General features: G+C 39.0%; 1 protein-coding gene across 7 annotated transcripts in view; it reads left to right on the top strand.

Annotated features, from left to right (window-relative positions):
• Positions 1–21276, top strand: part of FOXP1 (forkhead box P1) — a 579361-nt gene that overhangs the window by 461936 nt on the left and 96149 nt on the right. For 5 of the 7 annotated variants that reach the window (XM_011971157.1, XM_011971164.1, XM_011971180.1 and 2 more), the window contains 3 exons: positions 11087–11224; positions 12267–12356; positions 17796–17949. In XM_011971157.1, coding sequence (XP_011826547.1) covers positions 11087–11224; positions 12267–12356; positions 17796–17949 — 382 coding nt within the window. Of the gene's footprint in view, positions 1–6; positions 50–11086; positions 11225–12266; positions 12357–17795; positions 17950–21276 lie in introns of those variants that run through there. The other 2 variants (XM_011971206.1, XM_011971199.1) reach the window with 2 other exon arrangements.

Here is a 21276-nt window from a genome sequence, read left to right as displayed (position 1 = left end):
CGCCCCGAGCCCGGCTCCGCGCGCCTGGCGGCTACATGGAGAGTGTCAGGTTGGTCCTTCTGATTGATCTTTGCCGGTTTCGCTCTCCTTCCCCCGGCTCCGCGGCGCCCGCTTCCTGGGGGCCTCGCTGGGGAAGGCAGGAGAGCCCGAGGGTTCTGAAGTTGAGTCTTTTAAAAAATCATCCTCATCCTCGCTGTTTACCAACTTGGGTAGGAGTTGCGCTCTGGAAGTGGAGGCGGGGAGGGAGTAGAGGGGTAAGAAGGAGCTGCAGGCCTGTGGGTCCTGGAGAGAGATCCCCCCCCCCACCCTTGCTCTCTGGCTCACACTCTCGCTCTCTTTTTTTAAATGTTCATGGGTGGGGTGTAGTTGAGAGTTGGAGGAAGTCCTGCTTGTGTATTTCTCTCTCTCTCTTTTTCGTTTGCGATTCATTTTCTGCCGGTCTGGCCTTCACGCAGCCACTTTGGTGAAGCCCTCGCCATCACTCCATTCGGGGGACGTATCTGGGGTGTGATTTCTGTCACTTTCAGAGCGTGTGAAATATACAAGGAGCCTTCCATCTCAATGTAACCCATGTGGATGTTTCTTTGCTTCTGATAGTTTGTTTCTATATCTGTCTAGGCTATTTTCAGCTTAGCTGTTCAAATTCGAGGAGTTCACACACAGTAAAGGGGGAGGGAGAGGCACAGAGCCCCACACCGGAGCAGGCGAGCGAGCGAATGGAACACTCTGGCAGGTTGGGGATTCTAAGCCTCTGTTGCATTACTTGGCTGGTTAATTAAGTAGTGAGCGGGGTTTGGGTTTGGACGTGCAGCAGACTGAGGAATTGCCACGGGGTACTCCCAGCTGAATCGGCTCTGAATGTAGCTAACTCAACTGTCAGAACTGCATGAAAGACGGTCAGTGGAAACGGGACTTTTATTTCCCCCCTCCCCAAGTATGGTGCTGGGAAGGAGAGGACCTTTAGGAAGTGGGTGGTAAAGTTTTAGAGCAAAGTACATATAGACTCTTCCTCTTTGGGATTAACTCCTTCAAGTCCTGACAGTTATAAGTAAAATATCTAGTAATTTTATATTTTTGTCCAAACAAATCAAATGTTCTAATCAAACCAATTTAAAAATGCAAATCACCTCATTTCCATAGATTCCAGCATTCTAAAAGTGACACATTTGGGGGAAAAATTAAGCCTGATAACAGGAAATGTGAATCATACTATCAATGACTAATCTGCTTAAGAAAAAAAATAAGTTACATTTATTTTATCATTAGGAAGGCAGTGTTAAGCCAAATTTTTTAAAGTTTAAAGCAAGTGCATTTTTATTTTAAAAGCGGCCCTGTTTTGCTGTTTTTATTTGTTTGTTTTCATATAATGAGTTTTCCAAGAGGAATGTATATATGCAATCAGAGGTGGTTTATGTGGTAAAGAGCGCAAGCTAGCATGTTAGTGCCAAAGAGCTGGAACATGATCACATTAAGATTCTAGTTTAGGGTTTGATGTGTGTGTTGCTGTTACTGTTGTTTAAAAGAATACAAAGCTTCCTTGGTTATTAAGATTGGCCACTAAGTAAATCAGTTGAAGACTGAAGCACGTTGTCCTAATTGATGCCCTTTGCATAAATTGAAAAAAGGTCTGTATCTATTTTAATGTGATTCTTTGTAGCTGCCTGACACATTTCAGTGAAAAGTGTGTAAAAATGAAACCAAAATACAGACTGCCTACCCAGAGACACTGGCTGACTTACTGTAGGATGTGATAGAGCTGAACTGAAAACGCATTGGGCTGACACTTGATAATCAAAGTTGATTTATTGTTCATTAGTACTGCATTAGCCCTTTCAGGCAAGACAGTTATTTGTGTAGTGGCCTGTCAAGAGTGAGACTGCAAGCACCTGTCATTTCTAAGGCATGATATAAGCAACCAAATATTAAGAAGATGCAAATAAAAATAAATTTGACTAGGTAAAGGGGCACATAGTAATACATTTTTTTTCTTTAAAAAAATAGTATGGATCAATACCAGCCCGTAAGAAAGAAATCTATTGAGGATTATTTTTTAACCCGAAGAACGACTTACAGAAGGAAAGTAATGGGCTTTATATTCACCCGTTTGCCTTAAGAACTTTGTTTCCTGCCCAAATGTTTAGCTTGTCTGACAAAAAGTTGGTTAGTTAAGGAAATGAGAAGCATAACATGTCAATTATCTAATCCGAGTAATTTAGGTAAGGTAGGTTTTTGTTTGTGTTGTGTTAATGAATATTTTATTAAATGAAACTTGTAAGCATGGGTTGATTACATGAAAATGTGATGGCATCATGGCTAAGCTATGATAATGTCGGCTAATAATGTCAAGTGCATTTTCTGCAACATGTATCACTCTCGATGTTTTTCTTCTTTCCCTGGAAGGGAATGATCTCATGACATATAATAGAAAACAACCTAAGTGTCAAAAGAAAACAAAATTAGCGAACTTTTGTCTGCAGCCATAGAAACGCGGATTAACTCATATTTTTCCAGGGATGGAATGGAAACATTCTGCATGAGGATATATAGTGTATTGTCTTCTCTGAATTTTCATTTGACAGGGATTTTAGAGGCTGTGATCTTAATTAAATCTCAACTAGCTGAAATAATGCATCTAAAGGCATGCAGTGTTGCGTAACCTTGCACAGTTGGTAAACCATAAATCATCAGAAAGCTTATGATAGGAATGGTTGGTTTGAATTTTTTTTGTTGTTGTTTGCAGTTAAATGTACCTTGAAAAACAAAACCCTCACCATCACTGCCTTGCATCTACACGTTGTCAGGACCTGTCACTTGAAAGATAAACTCTTTTATGACACTGACCAGTTCTACAACTTCTCAGCCAACCTCCACACAATTGGAAGATACCGTGAAATTAAAATCGAGATTAATTAAAAACAATGAAAGTTCAGGTTTGTCTTGGTTAATGTGGCAGAAACATTGTTTGAGTTACTATGTTTCTGAGACAATCAGGAGAGAGTGTTGTGACTAGCTTCTCAGTCTGTACTAAAATTTGAGTAAAATTTGAATTGACAAAATGAAGGTTGGAGGAATTTATTTTATTATGTGGTTTAGTTGTAGATGAACATCACTAAAGAGAACCTGAAAACCATGTTCTTGGTAACTGGGCAAATATAGTGGTCAGTTAGATTCCACTTCAGGTAGTTCGTCATTCCTTGATTTGCAAACAAGGGATAATGTAGCAACAGTTGATCGAGAAGGTTAGAGTAAATAAATACATAAATCGTGTCTCTCTGTGTGTTACATTTTAAAATATGCATTCAATGACAAGGAATTATTAAACAGCTTTATTAACTGTCTAGGTTTCATAAATTATAATGCTTGCAAATATTAGGTTATTTACTTTTAGTGCCTCAAATAGTTTTAACTGCTGCAGTTTTTGCTTTATATATATGCTTGAGGAGAAGGAAATACCTACATATAAAAGTTGAGAATGCTCTCTTGTGATACCTTGATTTCATGTATCTTTGCACATAACATTTCATGTAAGACTAGAAGTTACATTGCTGATGTGCTGTAGCTCTCTTGGGGCAAAAGGGTAGCTTTATGTGTATCTGTGTGGCTAGATTTGGGGATAGTCTTAACACTGTTAGCTAAATTTGTTGTTTCGTAAAAGGTTTGTTTTCTTGGAAGCAGCGTATCTCTGGACTCTTGTTTTAGTCCTTTCAGAGCGTGCAATACTTCCCTCCCACCCCCACCAAGTGGTATTTTGCATTCAGTCTTATTTTCTTTCATTTAGAAAAGAAAACTCAGGTGTCTCTTAGCTAAACAATCTTTTGCAGATTGTGGGGACTTGAATCATCTGAGAAGGGCTAATCTGGGCCTCTACTTTTGGATTGTAGGAATGCTCCTCATTGAGTCCCTCTTCCAACCTGTGAGTTGTTTGAGGAGAAATTAATTTCAAATGAGAAAAATGAATACTGAACACATACATTGTGCCTCATTTTCAAATCCAGTTAAAAACAACTAATCAATGAAGATGCAGGCTAAATGTTAGGGTGAGCTTTTTAGAATACCTTGGTATCATGTTTTAATTTCTAAGCTTTATCTTGCCCTTAAATCTGAAACATCATTGTTCAAATAACTGAGAACAAGGTAAATCAACAACATCAAAAAGGTCGGCTTCTGTGATTTCTCAAGGGCTTGTTATTTTGTACTTCCCAATTCTATTTGATGTCTTGACAAAACAAGATGACACAGGGGAGAATACATTAAATTTTGATTTTTTTTCATCTAACCTGTTACAGTTGTGGCAGCTTAATTTCTTCTACTTTTTCCTGAAGATGGCTTTTTGTACAATTACTCTAATTGTCACACCACTTCATGAGGCGGGTCTGCACGGGTTTCCCATTTGCCTTGATTTTACTAGGCATTTTTGAACATATTTTGACCTTTAACTTGTAGGAAGCTTTTGGTTGGACTTTGTCTTCATTAGAAATAAATCAGTGAATGGTGAGATTGTCAAAGAAGCAACTGATGTTTTCTCATTAGAATCTCATTTGCACCCTTTAGCTTAACTGTGATGTATAAGGTGAAGGTGTTGGAAATAGGCGTGAGAAACTGTACAATTTGAGAAACTTGAGTTGTAATTCTTTTTAAAGAGTGATTGCACCCTAAGTAAGGCCTTATAAAACTTTGGAAATGGTCTAATTTTGGCCTACCTGTATGTTGAAATTCAATTATAGTCCCTTCTCCCTCTCAGTAATACGAGAAAAAAAATACATATTTGCAGTTAAGCTCCCTATGAAATTTTCTATGCTGATTAAATCATGAGGAAAGCAGAGCTACAAATTTAATTCTTAGTGTTAGAAAAATCTTCTTTAGACAGAAGATAGACATTATATTTTTCTTCATTTAACAGTAACTGTTGATCTAAAACTATATCCACAAGTTATCTTTTATTTATTTTAATCATGTATGTGTCTCAGATAGGATTAAAACAGTTGCTGTCTCTTTCATTATTTTTGAGTAATACTTCAATTTAAGAGAACTTCTTTAGCCAAGGCCTCTTCCTTTTCCCTTTAAGAACTACAGATCTATGGATAGAATCTTTTCTGGGGTACCTTCTTGGGGTAGTTCTCCCCCCTCCCATTTGCAGCACTTAAAAATGATTTTTGTTGTTGTTGTTAATATAAAATGCCATAGCATGTTTAATTCACATGCACTAAATTGTTTTCCATCCCAGCTACAGGAGAAAGTGGTGGAAGTAGAAAAGAGAAGGCATTTTCTTGATTTAAATAATAATAATAGTTGCTAGGTTGAAAGAATCAGTGCTTATTGAGTGATTATTTTCATGTGTGGCCTCCATTGTTTCCTGTATTTAACAGTTGCTAATGGGAGAAGCGATTTGATTTATGTAAACTTTACATTTTTATGCAAATGAAGCTGATATTTATTAGAGCTAAAACAATTATACTGGCACTTAGTGGAGTAACCTTGTGTGCCTGGGAAATGTTAGAGGAGAGCTGTTGATGTTCCACTAATACCTCTGCTGTAAACAAATATGCATTTATGCCACTTTTTAGAATTTAAAGACAAAAGAAAAAGAAGAGCTCGGAGGGCATTGCTGGAGATTGCTTATTAGGGTTGATAACCTGAAATAACTCCTGATTGGCAGGCGAGCCTTGGCCTTACAATTTTTTTTGTGAAAGAAAGATAGCCTTTCTTGATAGAATGTAATAAACAAAACGATAAAAAATGAAATGCTAATTGCATTTTAAAGAGGCCTTTTGAAAAAAAATTTTTAATAGTTGGTTGTATTGTTACTGAGAGAACTGTTATGCTAATGACTGACTACCTAGATGATTTTGCATTAATATAATAACCATTACCTGCCTTAGTGCTTTGTACAGTATTGTAGCAAAATAGCTAAGCCTAAAAGAGTTATACAAAAAGCAGAATTCCATAATGAAACAGAATTAGACTTTCCACATAAATAACAAGCTTTTTAAAAATGTTTTAAAGACCGAAATACTATGTCAGAAGTGTGTTTTCTTTCCTGTATGATAGTTACTTGCGTGGTACTTGGTTGGTTCATTTTTTTTTTTTTTTTTAATACCATGGAGAAATAGAAGCTTTCTAACTTTTCTGTTTGCCAATACCTCTGTTGTATCCATTGGCTGGTTAATTATGAAAACTTGTTTTCCACGGGGGGCCAGAGGTGATGATGTTTAATTTTCTTCTACACAGGCTAGCTTGTATATGGTCATAAAATACTTAGTCTAGTTTTTTTTTATTATTATTTTTTAGTGGAGCTATATTCTCATGTTTGGTTTTTTTGTGACATTCTGGAGCCTTCTAATTTAATGTGTTTTGCTCCTGTTATTTGATTAACCAGGTGACACTGCCAAACCTGGTCAGTTACCACCCAAATATAGCCTGAAGGCTAGAACGGAAGTGAATTTTCTGGGACATACATGTGGTGAATGATCAGAGGGTAAAAAGAGTTTCTAAATTATTAACCAGATTAATAAAAATGAAACAATGTTTAAAATTTTTTATCTTCTCATTTTTGTTATTTGTATACACGTTAATTATGAGATGATACCTGATGTGCAAAATTTATGTGTATGTGTACTAGGTAGTATTTACTTATAGTTGACTGGAGTGTAAACTAAAGAGAGAAAAAAATGATAACATGTTATTTTCAGAATTTATATTGTGTCTTCCCCCCTCCCACCCAATTCCTTCAATTGTCTCCTAGCTTAGAAATAAGTATTGTTTCTCTGAGTGTTTTTATTTGTTTGTTTGCTTTTTAGATTTTTCCCTTCCCATCATCTACTTTTCCCCATTGGACGTTAAAGGAAATAATATGGCATATTATTTTAATAGTCTTTCAGCATTCAGCTGATAGTCATTTTGAAGAAAAAACCGTATCAGGCAGAATTTACACAGTAGTGTATGGGCTTTTAGCAGCAGTTGTTAGTGCTAACACCGTTTTCCCAGTTGCTGGTATTAAGGTAGCAGCAGGCCCATACTAGCAGAGCTGTGATGGCCCAAGCACAGCTGTATTTCTGCCATTCCCGCAGGTTTGTGTGCACCTGGGATCGGCCACACCCAGTTGGTATCAGTCAACAGTGTAGCATGCCGTGTGCTTTTTTAATTCATGATTTCCTCTTGAAACTCCACTGAGGAGTGTTAACTGTGTGCGTTTTTTTAAATTCAGTTTTGTATGCTAGCATTCTTTAAATGTCTGCCAGAAGTTTAATTTGAATTTCTGATCCCTGAAGGCAGCTAGACAGAATCATTCTAGTTCTTCATAAATTGCCTTCTATGATTCATTGTTAACTCATAAAACATACTCATTTCTATATACTCAAACAGTTAAGGTAGTTACAGTATCGGAAATTTTTTTTTTTTTTGCCTTATATTTAAATCATCTTTTGAGAAAGAAATCAAGAATTAGCTTGAACTCGCAGTTAAGGCCTGAACCCTGTAGCACAGAAAACATCAGAAATGAATGTTTTTATCTCAAGGAGGTTAAGGTAGATGGCATGAAATCTGAAAAAAGCAAAAAAAAAGTTTCGTTTTTACTGAATACTCTCAAAGGAGGGGCCCATAAATATTAGAGTACTGTAGTTAAAAACTCACATGACTGTTTTAAATACTATTGATTTAAACCACTGGCTAGATTTTATGAATCAAAGTGTAATTTCGAAGCTTTGGCCATATTTCTCAATGCTAAAGCACTCTCTCTTGTGTGCCTTTAGCCGCTTTCCAGACATTCAACACAGGATTAAATGATAGTAGTTACAGTGATCAATAGGTTAAGACTGCTACAATCACTCTTGCCGCTAATGACCTCAGTAGTAATGGGCAATAAAGTGTGGGCTGTAATAGCCTCTCGCTGGTACTGCATGCCCTTTGATTCCTAGTATTAGTAGGGACTAGCTACATGAAAAAGTTGGACGTTGGGAATTAAGGGAGTGGATATATAGGCTATAATTCTTAACTATTTAAAGCCTTAAAAACTGTGCTCAGATTTATTTATTTATTTTTTTTTAATTTTCTACCCCACCATCGTTTCTGGTCTATTTGAATATGTTTGTGAAAGCTTTCCATAACCTCTTTTCATGATATGTTGGAACAGAAACTTTGGGGAAGTCTCGGTTTTATAACATTTGTAAATGAAGCTGGAGCCCACTTTGGAGGCCCAGAGTTAACTGGCATGAAAACGTGGTTTCAGATAGTAAAAGTGAAGTGAAGACCATCAGGATGTAATAGCCCACTTCTGATTATTCAGAGACTGAGCAGCCCGTTTGGAGGATTACTCAGGCCTCTTGCTTCCTTCCCTCCTTTGGCAGTGCCTGCTGCTGGAAAGCATATTATTACTCATCAGCACCCCCATCAAAATGTCCAAAAGGAAAAAGAAGGGGAGACTCAAGTTCATTATCCTGTTCTGTAACTGCAAAAAAAGGAATAAATGATTATGGGAAAAGGAGATTTAAACTGCTAGTTGGATGTCAGCCTTTAAAAATTGTCTGTACAGGTATATGTCAGTCCTTTCCATGATTCCCCCTTTTATTATTGACAGTCAGGGGACAATGATGTTTCTCCTTTAAGAAGATGCTTCTAGTTCTACCTGAGTTAAGGGGAAAAAACTATTTTAGGAGACATATGTAACTTTTAAAATCAGTTTTATTGAGGGATGATTTACGTGGGCTCAGATATTCTGATTTTCAGTGTTTAGTTGGAAGAGTTTTGATGATTGTATACGTGTGTGTGAGCACCACCCCAGTCAAGATATGGACATTTCCATTGCCCCTGAAAGTTCACCTGTGCCCCTTTCTAGCATAAGGTTTCTATAGCTCTTTTAAAAACAAGGACCAGGAGGTTATTTCTATGATGATTTCTGCTCTAACTCTGTTAAGTTCATGTTCATCACCAGTTTAGATTTTACACCACCCTATTCCTGTCTGTTTTCCTGTTCATCACCATCAGAAATTTGGCTCAAGAATATTTATATTGTACATCATCCAAGAAACGCAGAGGAAAAAAGAAACCTTAAACATGGTTCTTTTGTTTGCTTAATCAAACCTCCCCGTGTGATGATGCAACTCTCAAGGAAAAGTAAACTTCTATTGTGATATGCTGGCTTTAGCAGCTCAAAGGATACCGATTGGCACCCAGTAGATATTTAAAAATCAGAAAAGTTTCTTCTGTATGAAGACAAAGTAGACTAATTGGAATTAATTTGTAGATGGTTAGATGTTTTGGTAATGTCTTCCTGGTGTTTGCCCTAGACTGAATGCAAGTTCACTGTTCCAATCATTGGTGATATTTCGTGCTACAAATTATCTTTTTAAAAGGATAATTTATCCATTCATATACATCTGTCCCATTTTGCATATGAAAATATTCAGACATGCCCATCTGTTTTAAATTACAGTGTATCTACATCTAAACTTAAAAGGCCACTGGAATAGGAAGAATTCATGGATGACCTTCCAGAGCTGGGTTAATGAAATTTTTCGCATGTTCTAGCTAGTGTTTTCCAAACACACGACACTTGCACATCAACATCCGCACACATGAAACATGCCCACAACAACAGTGGAGAATGTTCACTGTACATGAATCTGACCTTCAGGAACCATTTTTAGTTCATCAAAATTAGTGATGCTGAGAAATCGGGACATCAGTGCATAATGACTGTGAAATTAGGAATGAGAGCTCGCTATGCAAATGACAGGACAAATCATGTGAAAAAGTCAGGATAAACTGCATATTAAGACATTATGTTACATAAAATTAATACTGCATTTCTGCCTTTTGCTTACTGCTCCCCTGAAAGATTTTTTAATTCTTTTATCTTCTGATCAGCTATTGTCTGCCGGATTTTTTTTTTTAAGTGGCTCACAGGCAAAGTGCAAAACATGTTATTACCTTTTATTGTAATACATGAGATGACAGCAGATCCTTTTTAACAAAGTATATCCTTTACTGCTTCTAGCTTCTTGCTGTCACATGTTTGATTAGAAACCAAAGAAAAGTAAGATGCTTAAATATTACGGTTAGAAGACATACAGGTTTTGTCTTTTCTTTCATTGTTTTTTCTTTCCTTATCTTTTTATTTGGGGGGGGTGATTTTTCATGAAATAGTCTTCTTGCATTACGGGGACTGACAAAATGGTTCTCATGTAGTCTGCAAATTAAACACAAGTGCAGTGATTATTTTGAATAGCTAAATTACATTCTAGAAAGCTTGCAGAATTCATAGCATTGTCATTAGGTATCCGCTTGAATACAATTTGTGTAACCTTGGCCAAGACAGCCTGTCATTTTAATGTCAGTGTTTTATCTGAACAAGACATCATCCTTTCAGATACAGTGTGCAGGTTCCTTGCAAAGATGCCCGTGCAGAAACGTGTTAACAGTTGCAAATATGAAATGCTATCAAGTTCATCACTGTAGCTGTTTGTCACTGAAATGTCATGGAAAGCGGCTTTTAATGGTATTGCACATAATATGAAAGAATTGAGACATCTGTATGCTGGGTGAATAAGGAAGGGTAAAAGGCATCACGCGAAGGGCCTGTGTTTAAGTTCGGAAGGTGTGTCCAAGGTTCCCTTTCCCGCAAGTCTAAGCGTTCGTTGATTGTTCTTAACATCACTGTCCACAGAGCAAGTGGGTCATATGGGCTCCAACTGCAAAGGTGTTGATTACCATTTGTCTTCTTCCCTCAAACAAAATTCAAGTTTGGGTTGACTTCCCACAGATGGTTTTGACCAAAAACTCACTCTTAATAAGCAATTGAGAATGGTCGTATCCTAACTCCAGTTAGGGTTTATTAAGTTGGTCCTTTCTGTCTGCTTGCAAGGCTGCCTGGAACCCCAGTCAGTACTGCAAGGTTTTATTTTTCTTTCTTTAAAATAAACTCCATGATAGATGAAATAGGATCTGTTGCTGCATCCCCTCTGGATAAATACATGTTGCATGGGAAATTGGGCAACTCTTTAAGCAAGCTGATGGCAGTCAGCCGCTGAACCTGGGAGGCTGCGTGCTTCTGATTTCCTGGCTTCCTATTTATCCTTCATTAACGTTCTAGGTTCCCGTGTCAGTGGCTATGATGACACCTCAAGTTATCACTCCCCAGCAAATGCAGCAGATCCTCCAGCAACAAGTGCTGAGCCCTCAGCAGCTCCAGGTTCTCCTTCAGCAGCAGCAGGCCCTCATGCTTCAACAGGTAATTGTCCTTCCTCACCTCCAGCCTGTCTCCCCCAGAACCCAGGGGCCCCCATCACTCCATTCACAGTCTCCCCTCCACCAGAGCAGCTTCTTTGCCCAGTGGAGAGTAGAGCAGCGTGGGTGGGACAGGACACAGACCAGTCGCTGAATAATCGATGTGCTTTTGCATGCCCAAAAGAGAGGAGACCTGCATGGTGACTAGGGTTTGGGCCTGGAGAGTACCCGATGGACTGAGATCAGGGCTGTAATTGGACTTGGTAGCAGTAAGATCTTTTAGGCTTACATGGCTTTACACTCTTTTATTTGGTAAGCCCAGAGGCTCCTAAATGGTGTGAATCAAAGCAAAATGAGGAGCACGTTGGGAGTGGATTTAAATATGACAGCTCTTGAAGTCCCCATTTCAACTCAGAAGCTTACAGATTTTTTTTTTCTTTAAACATAAAGAAGCATTTTGGAGTGTGCTAATTTTAAGGTCCAAAGTTGATTTTACTTCTTCCACGTACGATGTTACTGAAATGAACTTCTGGTTGTCATTGCACCATGGGGACCTAATAGTCAGACTTAACAGCCACCTGAACCAAATAGATGAGATTCAGAACTACTGCAGCGGGAGTCACTGGCCTGGGGTGGTAGGGACAGGATGCAGCGGAAGCTCCCAGACTGTCCATGCACACACGGAATAACACCGCATAGTGCCCAGCCCTGTCATGTAGAAAGCATGCAGTAGAGATTCACCAGACTCTCTCAGCAAGGGCATTTCAGCTTTGTTGTACTATCAAAGGTCATTCTTTGCCTTATTTTAATTAGTTTGTGTAGAAAATGGTATGTTTTTCATCAGTTCATTTTGGAGATTACTTTTCAAACAATAATGCCAAGAATAGTCAGTGTGCGCTGAATTTATTGTTGAGTTTCAAACTAAAGGTCAGGCCATTACAGATAAAAGGATGCTATTTTTCAAATCACAGTTTGTGTATGGCACCAAAAGGGACAGTGGATTGGCGCTACCCTCTGTTACTTACCGTCCTCTCTTTCCTTTGTAGCAGCAGCTTCAAGAGTTTTATAAAAAACAACAGGAACAGTTGCAGCTTCAACTTTTACAACAACAACATGCTGGAAAACAGCCTAAAGAGGTACCGACAATACATATTTTACTTTCAAACCACAGATCCCAGAGGACTATCTAGTGGCTATTAAACTGTCATTCATCTTTTAAATGATTGCACAACTGAGCTGACTCTATCGGTTCTCAGCTTTCAGACTGAGAGTTATTGTCCTGTTTTCACTCAGATTTTTCTGGGTTCCATTTGCTTGCTGCCACATATTTTATAACACCACTGCACGTGTACCTGTGTGAGGATCAGGAGAGGCCTCATTGACAGAATCTTCAGGTTACTTTTTGCAACCTGGTAACAACTGAGGGCCAGAATGGAGCTGGGGCAAGTGAAGTGCTTTCAGGAAAATTTTACTTGGATGCACACTTCAGTTTTTTTTTTTCCCCTCCCCCCAGCTCGGAGAGCTTGGGTGTGTGGTGATGGCCTTTTCCATTGGAAGAATAACCCCTTGTGAGGTTGGATAAACAAACAAAAAAGTTAGAAGAAGATTAAACATCCACATCTTTTGTTTAACTTCTTCATGCAAGTTGTACATAATATAATTGCTAAAGGCATGCGCCAGAGAGCATGAGTTGAAGTTAGAGAAGGCTCCAGCTTGGGTTGTGTTTTCTTGAGAGGTGGGGAGAAAAGTATATCATAATAGCCTCTGTATGCACCACGCTTGATAGTGTCCGTAACTTACCACATTATGCCACACCACGAAGGTTGACAGTATTCATCCCATACATGGTAAGGCCTTTCCAGGGAGTTACCAGTTCACCTTCTACTCAATTCTGTGTGGGTGAGACTCAGTTGTGGGAGTATCTGTGTGCATGTGTGCGTTATTGTGACATCTTTCTACCCATTCCAGAGTTATCCAATTTAACTTGCCTCCTCATATTTTTACAGTGGACTGAAATTCTTTTTGTTTAAGTGTTCTCCTTGGGATGACACAATTTATAATTCTATATACAGCACCTCGTCCACTTTAACAGCTTCTTCACCAGCCCTAAGCAGGTGGCCACTTTTGTTCTTTTGCAGGGAGTCTTACCAGGTGACTCGACGTCCCTGTCGCTCACCTAAGTGAGGATGCCGGGCTGTGCTAATTTTACACCCTGGGAGTGACCCAGACATTCTCCCTTTGCTGCCGCCTCCCTGGACTCAAATTAGGGACGTTTTCCATGTCCTGCCAAGTTTTCACCCTGGAGTCCTGTTGAGCAGCCCGATGTAAACCCCTGCAGAGTAGGGGCAGTTTTGGGGTGAAGGGGAGGCGGTGTTTTAATGAAAATGCTGACACAACCTTAAGTACAGTGGCGCGCTCCCGGGTGCTGCTATAATAAAAAAGGGAACAGATTAAAAAGTGTCTAAAATGTAAATCTAAAGGACTAACAGTAATTAAAATGGAAATGGCACAGGGAGGGAAGGCATGTAATTGTGAGATATCACTGTGCAGAAGGCTCTCAGCTTTGTTTTGCTGGCTGTTTTTCTAATTCAGCAGGGCTTACTCATCAGTGGCAGTTCAATGCGCGTTAATGACTCTGGGATTGCAGGCATCACTCTGGACAAAGAAATGATTATTGTGCGGTCAAAAGAAGTTCAAAGACAAGAAGGGAATTTCAGTTTTTTCCTTAGAGATCCACATTCAAGAGCATATAAATTAAGCCAAATGTTAAAAACCACAGTCTGAAAGCTGACTTCAAAGTCACAACTCTCTAATTAATGAACTGCGAGCTTCAGTTTGGACAAGTTGTGGTTTGATGCGCCCATAAATCAACATGACAGGCCTGTTTCACAGTCTCAGACAGTGCTTGTCATTGAGTCACATCAGATGTAAACACAGCAGAAAAAAGAAGGGGTATGAAGGAGGTGCAATTGATCAACAGAATTGGTAAAAACCCACTTTTGAAGCACATTATGCATGATCACAGGAAATGGTTACAGCCTCAAGAGGTTTCCCCTTCTGCTGTTGCTTTTTTGAATCAGATTGCTAACAGCCTTCAAAAGGGAGAATAAGAATTATGGAGTTTCTCCCCTGTGGCTTGCAGGCAATAACCCCCTGTTGTTATTTTGTGCTTCTTTCTTTTCAAAGGCATCAAAATTTAGTTTTTTAAAGATCTTTAACTCTATATTTGAAGACAAACAAAAAAGGGCTGCCACTGTCATTCTTATCAGTTACCAGGGATTGTGTTTTTCCTTTCTGTTGCCACTTCTTATTAACCTCTTATTTGGTCTGTGAGACATAGTTTGGAATGCACGTCTGCATGCTGGGAGAACATGAAAGTTCAGATGAGCTCAGAGGGCAGATAAAGAAATGTGAAGGGGAAAGTTACACAGCAGAAAGAAGGATAAAAGTTACCTCTCCCAAATTGCTGTTGTCAGAGAGGAGAGCATCTCAGAGCACAAAGATGATAGTGGTGTCTGAGTTTGGGAAGGGAGTGGGGGTGGGCAAGGAGAACACTTTGTGTCTAAACAAGGAGAAAGCGAGACATGGTAGGAGCATTCTTGCGTCTCCAGATCGCTAGGTTTGCTGTGGTCCATGCTTTGTCATCCACTTCCCAGGCAAAGGTGACCCAGAAAATAGGTTGCTTTGAATGTCCTTTGAGATAGGCAGACCAGTGGATGGGTCTCCTTGGATTCATGGTGCCAGTGGAGTTGTCTGAGACCCAGGTAACAATGGTTAAGAGATCTGTATTTTCCTGAGGTAGGGACCAGTCTCCTTGAGTTATCATGCAGGTGGTAGTCCTTTTGTGCTAAAATGAGGTGGAGTCACACGGTAGTAATTTCATGATGTGGACTGGTGGTTATGATTTTAACAAGGTTTGAACTTGGATGTTGACAGATGGAACAAGTATGTTAATTTACTGAGTCCCCAGTCATTAGTAGCTCATAATTTTGTATTGTCAGGCTCCCCCCCACCCGCTTTTTTTTTTTTCCTGTTTTGATTACCTCTGCAATAAGACACCTGATCTTTGGCCAGAACAATGTACCTTTGCTTTTTTTTTTTTTTTTCCTTCCCTCCTAAAGTTGCCTTGAGATGTTTCCCTGAGAAAGTTTGGCTCCATATTGGGTTGGACGAAGACAGGACCTTCCTTAAGAAGATACGTGCTCTTAGGTAGGGATGTAGGGAGGAAGAGGATGTAGCCCCAGTGCAGCTATTGAAGTGACTGCTCGTGAATATTGGACAGAAGTGGTGAGGAAAATAGACAACAGAATTCATTTTAAATCGAGCTACAAAAAAAGATTCCATCCTGTGCGGGTGAGGTAGGCTAAGTTGATTGTTTTAAAAGGGCCGTTTGTCCCGGGCAGTTATGACAGTTTATGTTAGGCAGTAGGGAGTAGCCGAAGAAAGGAAAACAGACCTTTGACTGCAGCTCTAGGGAGGGGATCCGAAACGCGAGGTTTATCAGGGCATTTTAGCATTTTAACACTGACTACTGACCTGCCGAGGGGACTGCACGGAGACCTTTTTTGTATGCATTCAATTGTGAGAAGTAAACAAATGGACCAGTATCCTGTGTTTGGTAACTGGGTGGGGAGCGCAGTTTGGCAACCAGTGTTGCTTTTAAATTCTTTCTTTGGACAATGGGCCTTGTATACTTTTATATCCTGGCTTTTCAAACGTAGACAGCTTTCATGAGCTTTTCCTAGGGATGGCCACAGAGACAACAGAAAAGGCATCAGTCATTTTATATAAATACAAAATTTTTAAACATTTCATTTACAGTAAGACAGGAAACACCCTCCCCAACCTCCAGCTGTACCCCCCCCCATTATATTCTGCTTTCAGAAGAGCTAATTCCCTGATCTTTTATTGTGTCAATGTTGTTTTTTTCTCTTCCTTCCCTTTTTTTGTAATGTTGTGAGTTAATATCTGTTGAAGAAGTGAAAAAATCATTTTGACATGAATATAACTATCATTGGGTTTTACATTAATGTGATAACTTGGGAAGGGGTGAAAACAATTGGATCATTTTATGCATGCTGTTCTTAAAATGAAAACACTGGCTTTTCATTTAAATTTATTTAAATTTTTGTTGTTAGTGGTATAGAATTTGTTTTTTGGAGTGAAACTCAATTAACTTTCTCAGTGGCATGGTAGTAAGTCTGAAATTGGTTGCTAATACGAGAATGATGGTTTTTACTGTAAAATAAACTACATGAAGACCGAAAGGAAACCACCATTTTTCTCTTTCTTTGAACTTTGCATCAGAAGGTCTTGATATACATACCATTTTATGGATGTATCAGATCAAGGTCATGTGTTAGGTTAAGTGAATGCAGTTGTTTGTAAAGTATAGTTATTAGCCAGAACATGTAAGCTCAGAAAGGGCTTGGATAGTCCTCTTAGTTGTAAAAGTCTCTCTGATCTTTTGAATCATACTCAGAATTAGGAACACTGATCTTGTTCTTTTCTTGAAGAAACTTTTTTTTTTATGCCACAGTTTGGGAAGGGTTAATTTTCCTTTTATAATTGTTAGCCATAATGTGGCTAAGACCTCCACCTCGATACGATTCCTAGCAGATTAAGGATATTAGATAATTTCCTTCTATTTATTGTGCTACTGCACTGTATTCTCTTTCTATCACTCAGATAATTACTGAGGAAATCTACATTAATTTTTTTTGGCTGAAGCAAGGCCTGCTAAACACAGGAATGATGTATTGATGTTTTACACAACAAAAGTTTTCCTCCTGTCATCGTCCAATCAACAAAAAGATATTTATCATATCATAAAGCCCCTTCTTTTCAAGAACAAAGCAGATGGGGGAAGCAGGACAAGCAACCAGAGCTGGGGGTTTCTGAGACTAAAACCATGTTAAGGCATCTGAAGCTTAGACTGTCGTTCATGTTAAACTCACAGTCGAGTACGATGTTGTTTGCTAAATTATGAATGTGTGTAATTAAAATCTAGTGGCTGTTTCTATGAAAGATTTACAATGTTATTTCATCGTTTGTCATGGCTAATTAACAATATTAGATGAAGTTTTTCTTCTTCAAAGGTCTGATTTTTTCTCATTTATTTATGTCAGAAGTGATAAACAGAGTAGTTAAAAGCTTCTGCCGGTGCAGGCAGGGAGGGAGGCAACTTGTTCTTTTACACCTCAAAGGTTCGGGGTTCAAACCCCTTCAGACTAGAGTGATGCAGTGTTCTCTCTAGTGTGCATAATCAAACATTTCAACGTCTAAAAGTTTACGTCTTGATGACAAAACTCAGGCCTTTCAAACTGGGGGGAAGCTGGTTTGATTGACGAATTATTTGTTTATGGGAGCAGGCAGTAGGAAGGTAACACACTCACCTCCCACCCCTCTTCAGAGGAGGTATGTTCTGTCCCTTTTAAACCTTGACATGGAGCCCTCCACTGAGCTCCAGTGACCATTCTCAGCATTTGACGATGATGGTGAGTTTTGAAGTGTCCATACTTTTCACCTTCCTAGGGAAGTGGCCATCTCATTTTTGTCTTCCTGATTTCTTACAGCAACAGCAGGTGGCTACCCAGCAGTTGGCTTTTCAGCAGCAGCTTTTACAGATGCAGCAGTTACAGCAGCAGCACCTCCTGTCTTTGCAGCGCCAAGGCCTTCTGACAATTCAGCCCGGGCAGCCTGCCCTTCCCCTTCAACCTCTTGCTCAAGGTATGCGTTCATTATACAGAAGGCATAGCTCTGTGAAGACTTTGGGTGGACGTGGTGGGTTGTCTCTTGGTATATCCGTTAAGGACATTGTCCATCAAAACATGCACATAGATTCTTTGAAGAAAAGTGGAGTGGGATCATGATGGACCCATGCAGAAGGTGAAATGCTTGTTGATGCCAAAATGAAGTCTTACGGTGGTCTGAAGGCTTAGCTATACTATAGCAGAGCAATCCCACTGTTAGACACTCTTGGAGTAAGGGAATGAGGCACTGCTTTGCACTTACTGAGCATTTTAATGGACTCTTGTAGTGTTTCTGTTTGGAACCACAAAGGAATTTTCCTGAAGGCTTTTATTCATTTAAGAGATTTTATACCATGTAACATGTGCTATTTTAAATCTTAGTAGGGCTTTGTAAATGCCACGTTTTAATATGTAGAGATAAATTCAGGTTTATTTTTCTGTAAACGATTAAAATCAACGACTTTCTCTTATAAAAGCCAAGGTTGTTTTTTGTTTAGTTTCCTTTTTTTTTTTTCTTTTTGCATTCATCTGTTGATTTTTGAGCAAGTTAGTTCTATACTCATCAGAACAGGTACCATTTCAATCTCCAGTTCCTCAACAACTGAGATTCCTTGAAAAGTAAGATTTTAATACATTTAGTGAATTTCTTTTGCAGAGCCCACTGACATTTTATCCCAAGGGTGATGGACATCAGAAACAAATGGGAACTCTCAGTGTTTTTAGGACATCCTCTTGGTTTAAGCAACTCTGACTTTCACATATGTCATGTGAAAGCAGATGGATTATTCAGAACTAGAAAGGAAGGTGGGAAGGGATGTCAAGAGGGAGGGAGGGCAGACAGGCAGGAAGGAAGGAAAGAGAAAGTAGAAAGTGCCATGCCTGTGTTTTGAAACACAATTCCTCCATCTATGCGTGGCAGGGCAGATTTGAGTTGCCTCCTCGAGGCCAACAGTTCTTTGAACTCTAGTAGATTTGGATGTTGGTTTATATGTACCTTAACGGCTGGTAGCTAAAGCCATTGATTGGTGTCTTGGATTCAGTTGCCTTCTAAAGAAGGTTAAAAATATGGAACCTCCTTTGTGTTGCTTAAGGCACGGCCATTTGTTTGGTAACTTTTTGTGTCAAGTGAAGTCAGGGAAGCGTATCTGCATTTGAATCTTTTCCCTTAAGTCAACCACACCCAACTTCTGTCCCTTATGAAGCTGATTTTGTTTTTACTATCGAGACCAGGGCTTTTTCCTCTTAACCTCTCTCTTGCCTCTCCACTCCTTTTTCTGCTATGACTGCTCAGCTGCTCGATACATACTCAGCATCTCCATTGTCAAAATAGAAGATATCATAACTGAGCAATAAGGAGAAAAGAAAGGATATATAGATGTACATCAGTGAATGCATTTTTGTGCTTGCAGAATGTCATAGCATGTGTTAATTACATCTTTGGATTTATTGTTGGAAACATGGCAGGCTGTTCTGGCACACCTACCGGACTTGAGCTCCAACCTCTCTCATCTTTTCCCACCACTCCTATACTATTAAGTTTGCTCACTAAGGTTCATTGTTATAGTACATCAGTTAAGCTGTCCAAAAGAGGGCAATTGGGCAGTGACAAGACAAGCTCATGTGTAATGTGAAAGAAATGAATGTGGTGATGCATGAAGTGTAATCACTGCAGTAACATATCAGAGACACTGGTAGGTAATTCACTAGTCATGGCATTGATTGATAGGCTTAGCAGTCTGCTGTAACTATTAGCCCCTGCAACATTAGGAAGAAGCATATTTGAAATCTAAGGGGTGCCTCAACGTGTGCCCGAGATGGAATAAACGTAAATACAAATATTTCTGGTGTCGGGTTCTTACAGTAAAATGAACTACCAGTGTTATTTCCATCTCTCTGAATCAGGAGGTTGGTTTTGTCCCCCCACTCCCTCATCCAAAGTGGCTGGAGAATTCAGTCATGTTGGACTAGAACACAATTTTTTTTTTATCAGAGAGATGATGGCTTAAAACTGATGTCATTATGAGGTTTAAATCAACTTTCTGCTTGCTTGAACATGGTCACCTGGGTATGGATGTACAAGGACAAAAAAAGGTTGATCAACTCTGTTTGTCTTTGAGCCAGTGATACCTGGGGTTGTAAAATTGAGTTCCGTGAACAGTAATCTGTCATCTGTCCCCACAACATACATTTTTTAAACCTGTGCCTGCATTTTCTTTTATAATGAAGGGGCCAGTTGTCCTGGAAAAAGAAATGTTGCAAGGCATAGTGGTTATCTGCTAAAAATACTGGTAATGCCCACTTCATAAAGAAATCATCAAGATTATTTTACATACCTGTTCATGGCCTTGCCGAGTTAACCTTAAACATGTAAATGTCAAGTATAGGAATAGATAGAGAATTAATATTTTGAAGGCCTTTTTATCCCTGAAGGTTTTATAATATGAAACGGAGGGATATTTTCTGTTGTTTTTAAGGTTATTGTAGGGTCTTCTCTCTGCCTTACGTAATTAGCCTATCTGCTTTTCACCCTGGTCTCTTTAATCATCTCATCCTCCCTAGCACCAGTAATTTCATACAGAAATATTCTTTCAGTCTTATTCTGACCTTTTAATTTTTAAAATGTAAACTCTGGGTAGCAGAAAATTACATGCTTTGTTATGTACCTGCTAATGGATTTGTTTAACTTCATACTGTTATTCTTAGTCTACCATTTTGGAAGAAATACATACTTTCTGGAAATTAGTTATCCATTTAGTCTGATGAGTGACTGGGTTACCTTTTATCTGTCTAACATGAGATCTTAGCTGTCAAGTAACAACACCTTTTGGTAGGTAGTGCTCATTGAACTAACAGTTTAACATCACTAACGATATATGGCATTGATGGAGGAAAGCCATTTGACTGCTTCTGTGTTAAGTGTGATGAGAATGTTCTTAAAAGTAATTATCACATTGCAGTTTGACCCGGAAGTATCGCTGTTGTCACTTAATGAGTTACTATTTTTATTTACCATTTTTCTCTATGGATAATGAAACTGATTTGCCAGCCCATTGGAATAGATGGAGAATAGAGTAATATTAATGCACCCTGTAGGTATAACAAGTGCTGAATACATTTGTCTTTGTCTTTATTTGCTGGATAAACAGCTTACTTCTAAAACAGCATTGAAGTTCTGCTTTTCTTCCAGAGAAAGCGGGAGTTAACACAGTTGTCAGAACCCTGTCCTAGTCTTCCCGCCTCCCATGCAGCTGACCCAGAAATCAATTAGTTTGAGTTGAGAAATAGGTGGCTTGTTCTTTTCATG

The sequence above is a fragment of the Mandrillus leucophaeus genome, unplaced genomic scaffold (assembly GCF_000951045.1).
Source record: "Mandrillus leucophaeus isolate KB7577 unplaced genomic scaffold, Mleu.le_1.0 Scaffold121, whole genome shotgun sequence".
Classification (NCBI taxonomy): Eukaryota; Metazoa; Chordata; class Mammalia; order Primates; family Cercopithecidae; genus Mandrillus; species Mandrillus leucophaeus.
The sequence above is the reverse complement of the archived record's forward strand: the minus strand, read 5'-3'. Positions and strand labels throughout refer to the sequence as shown.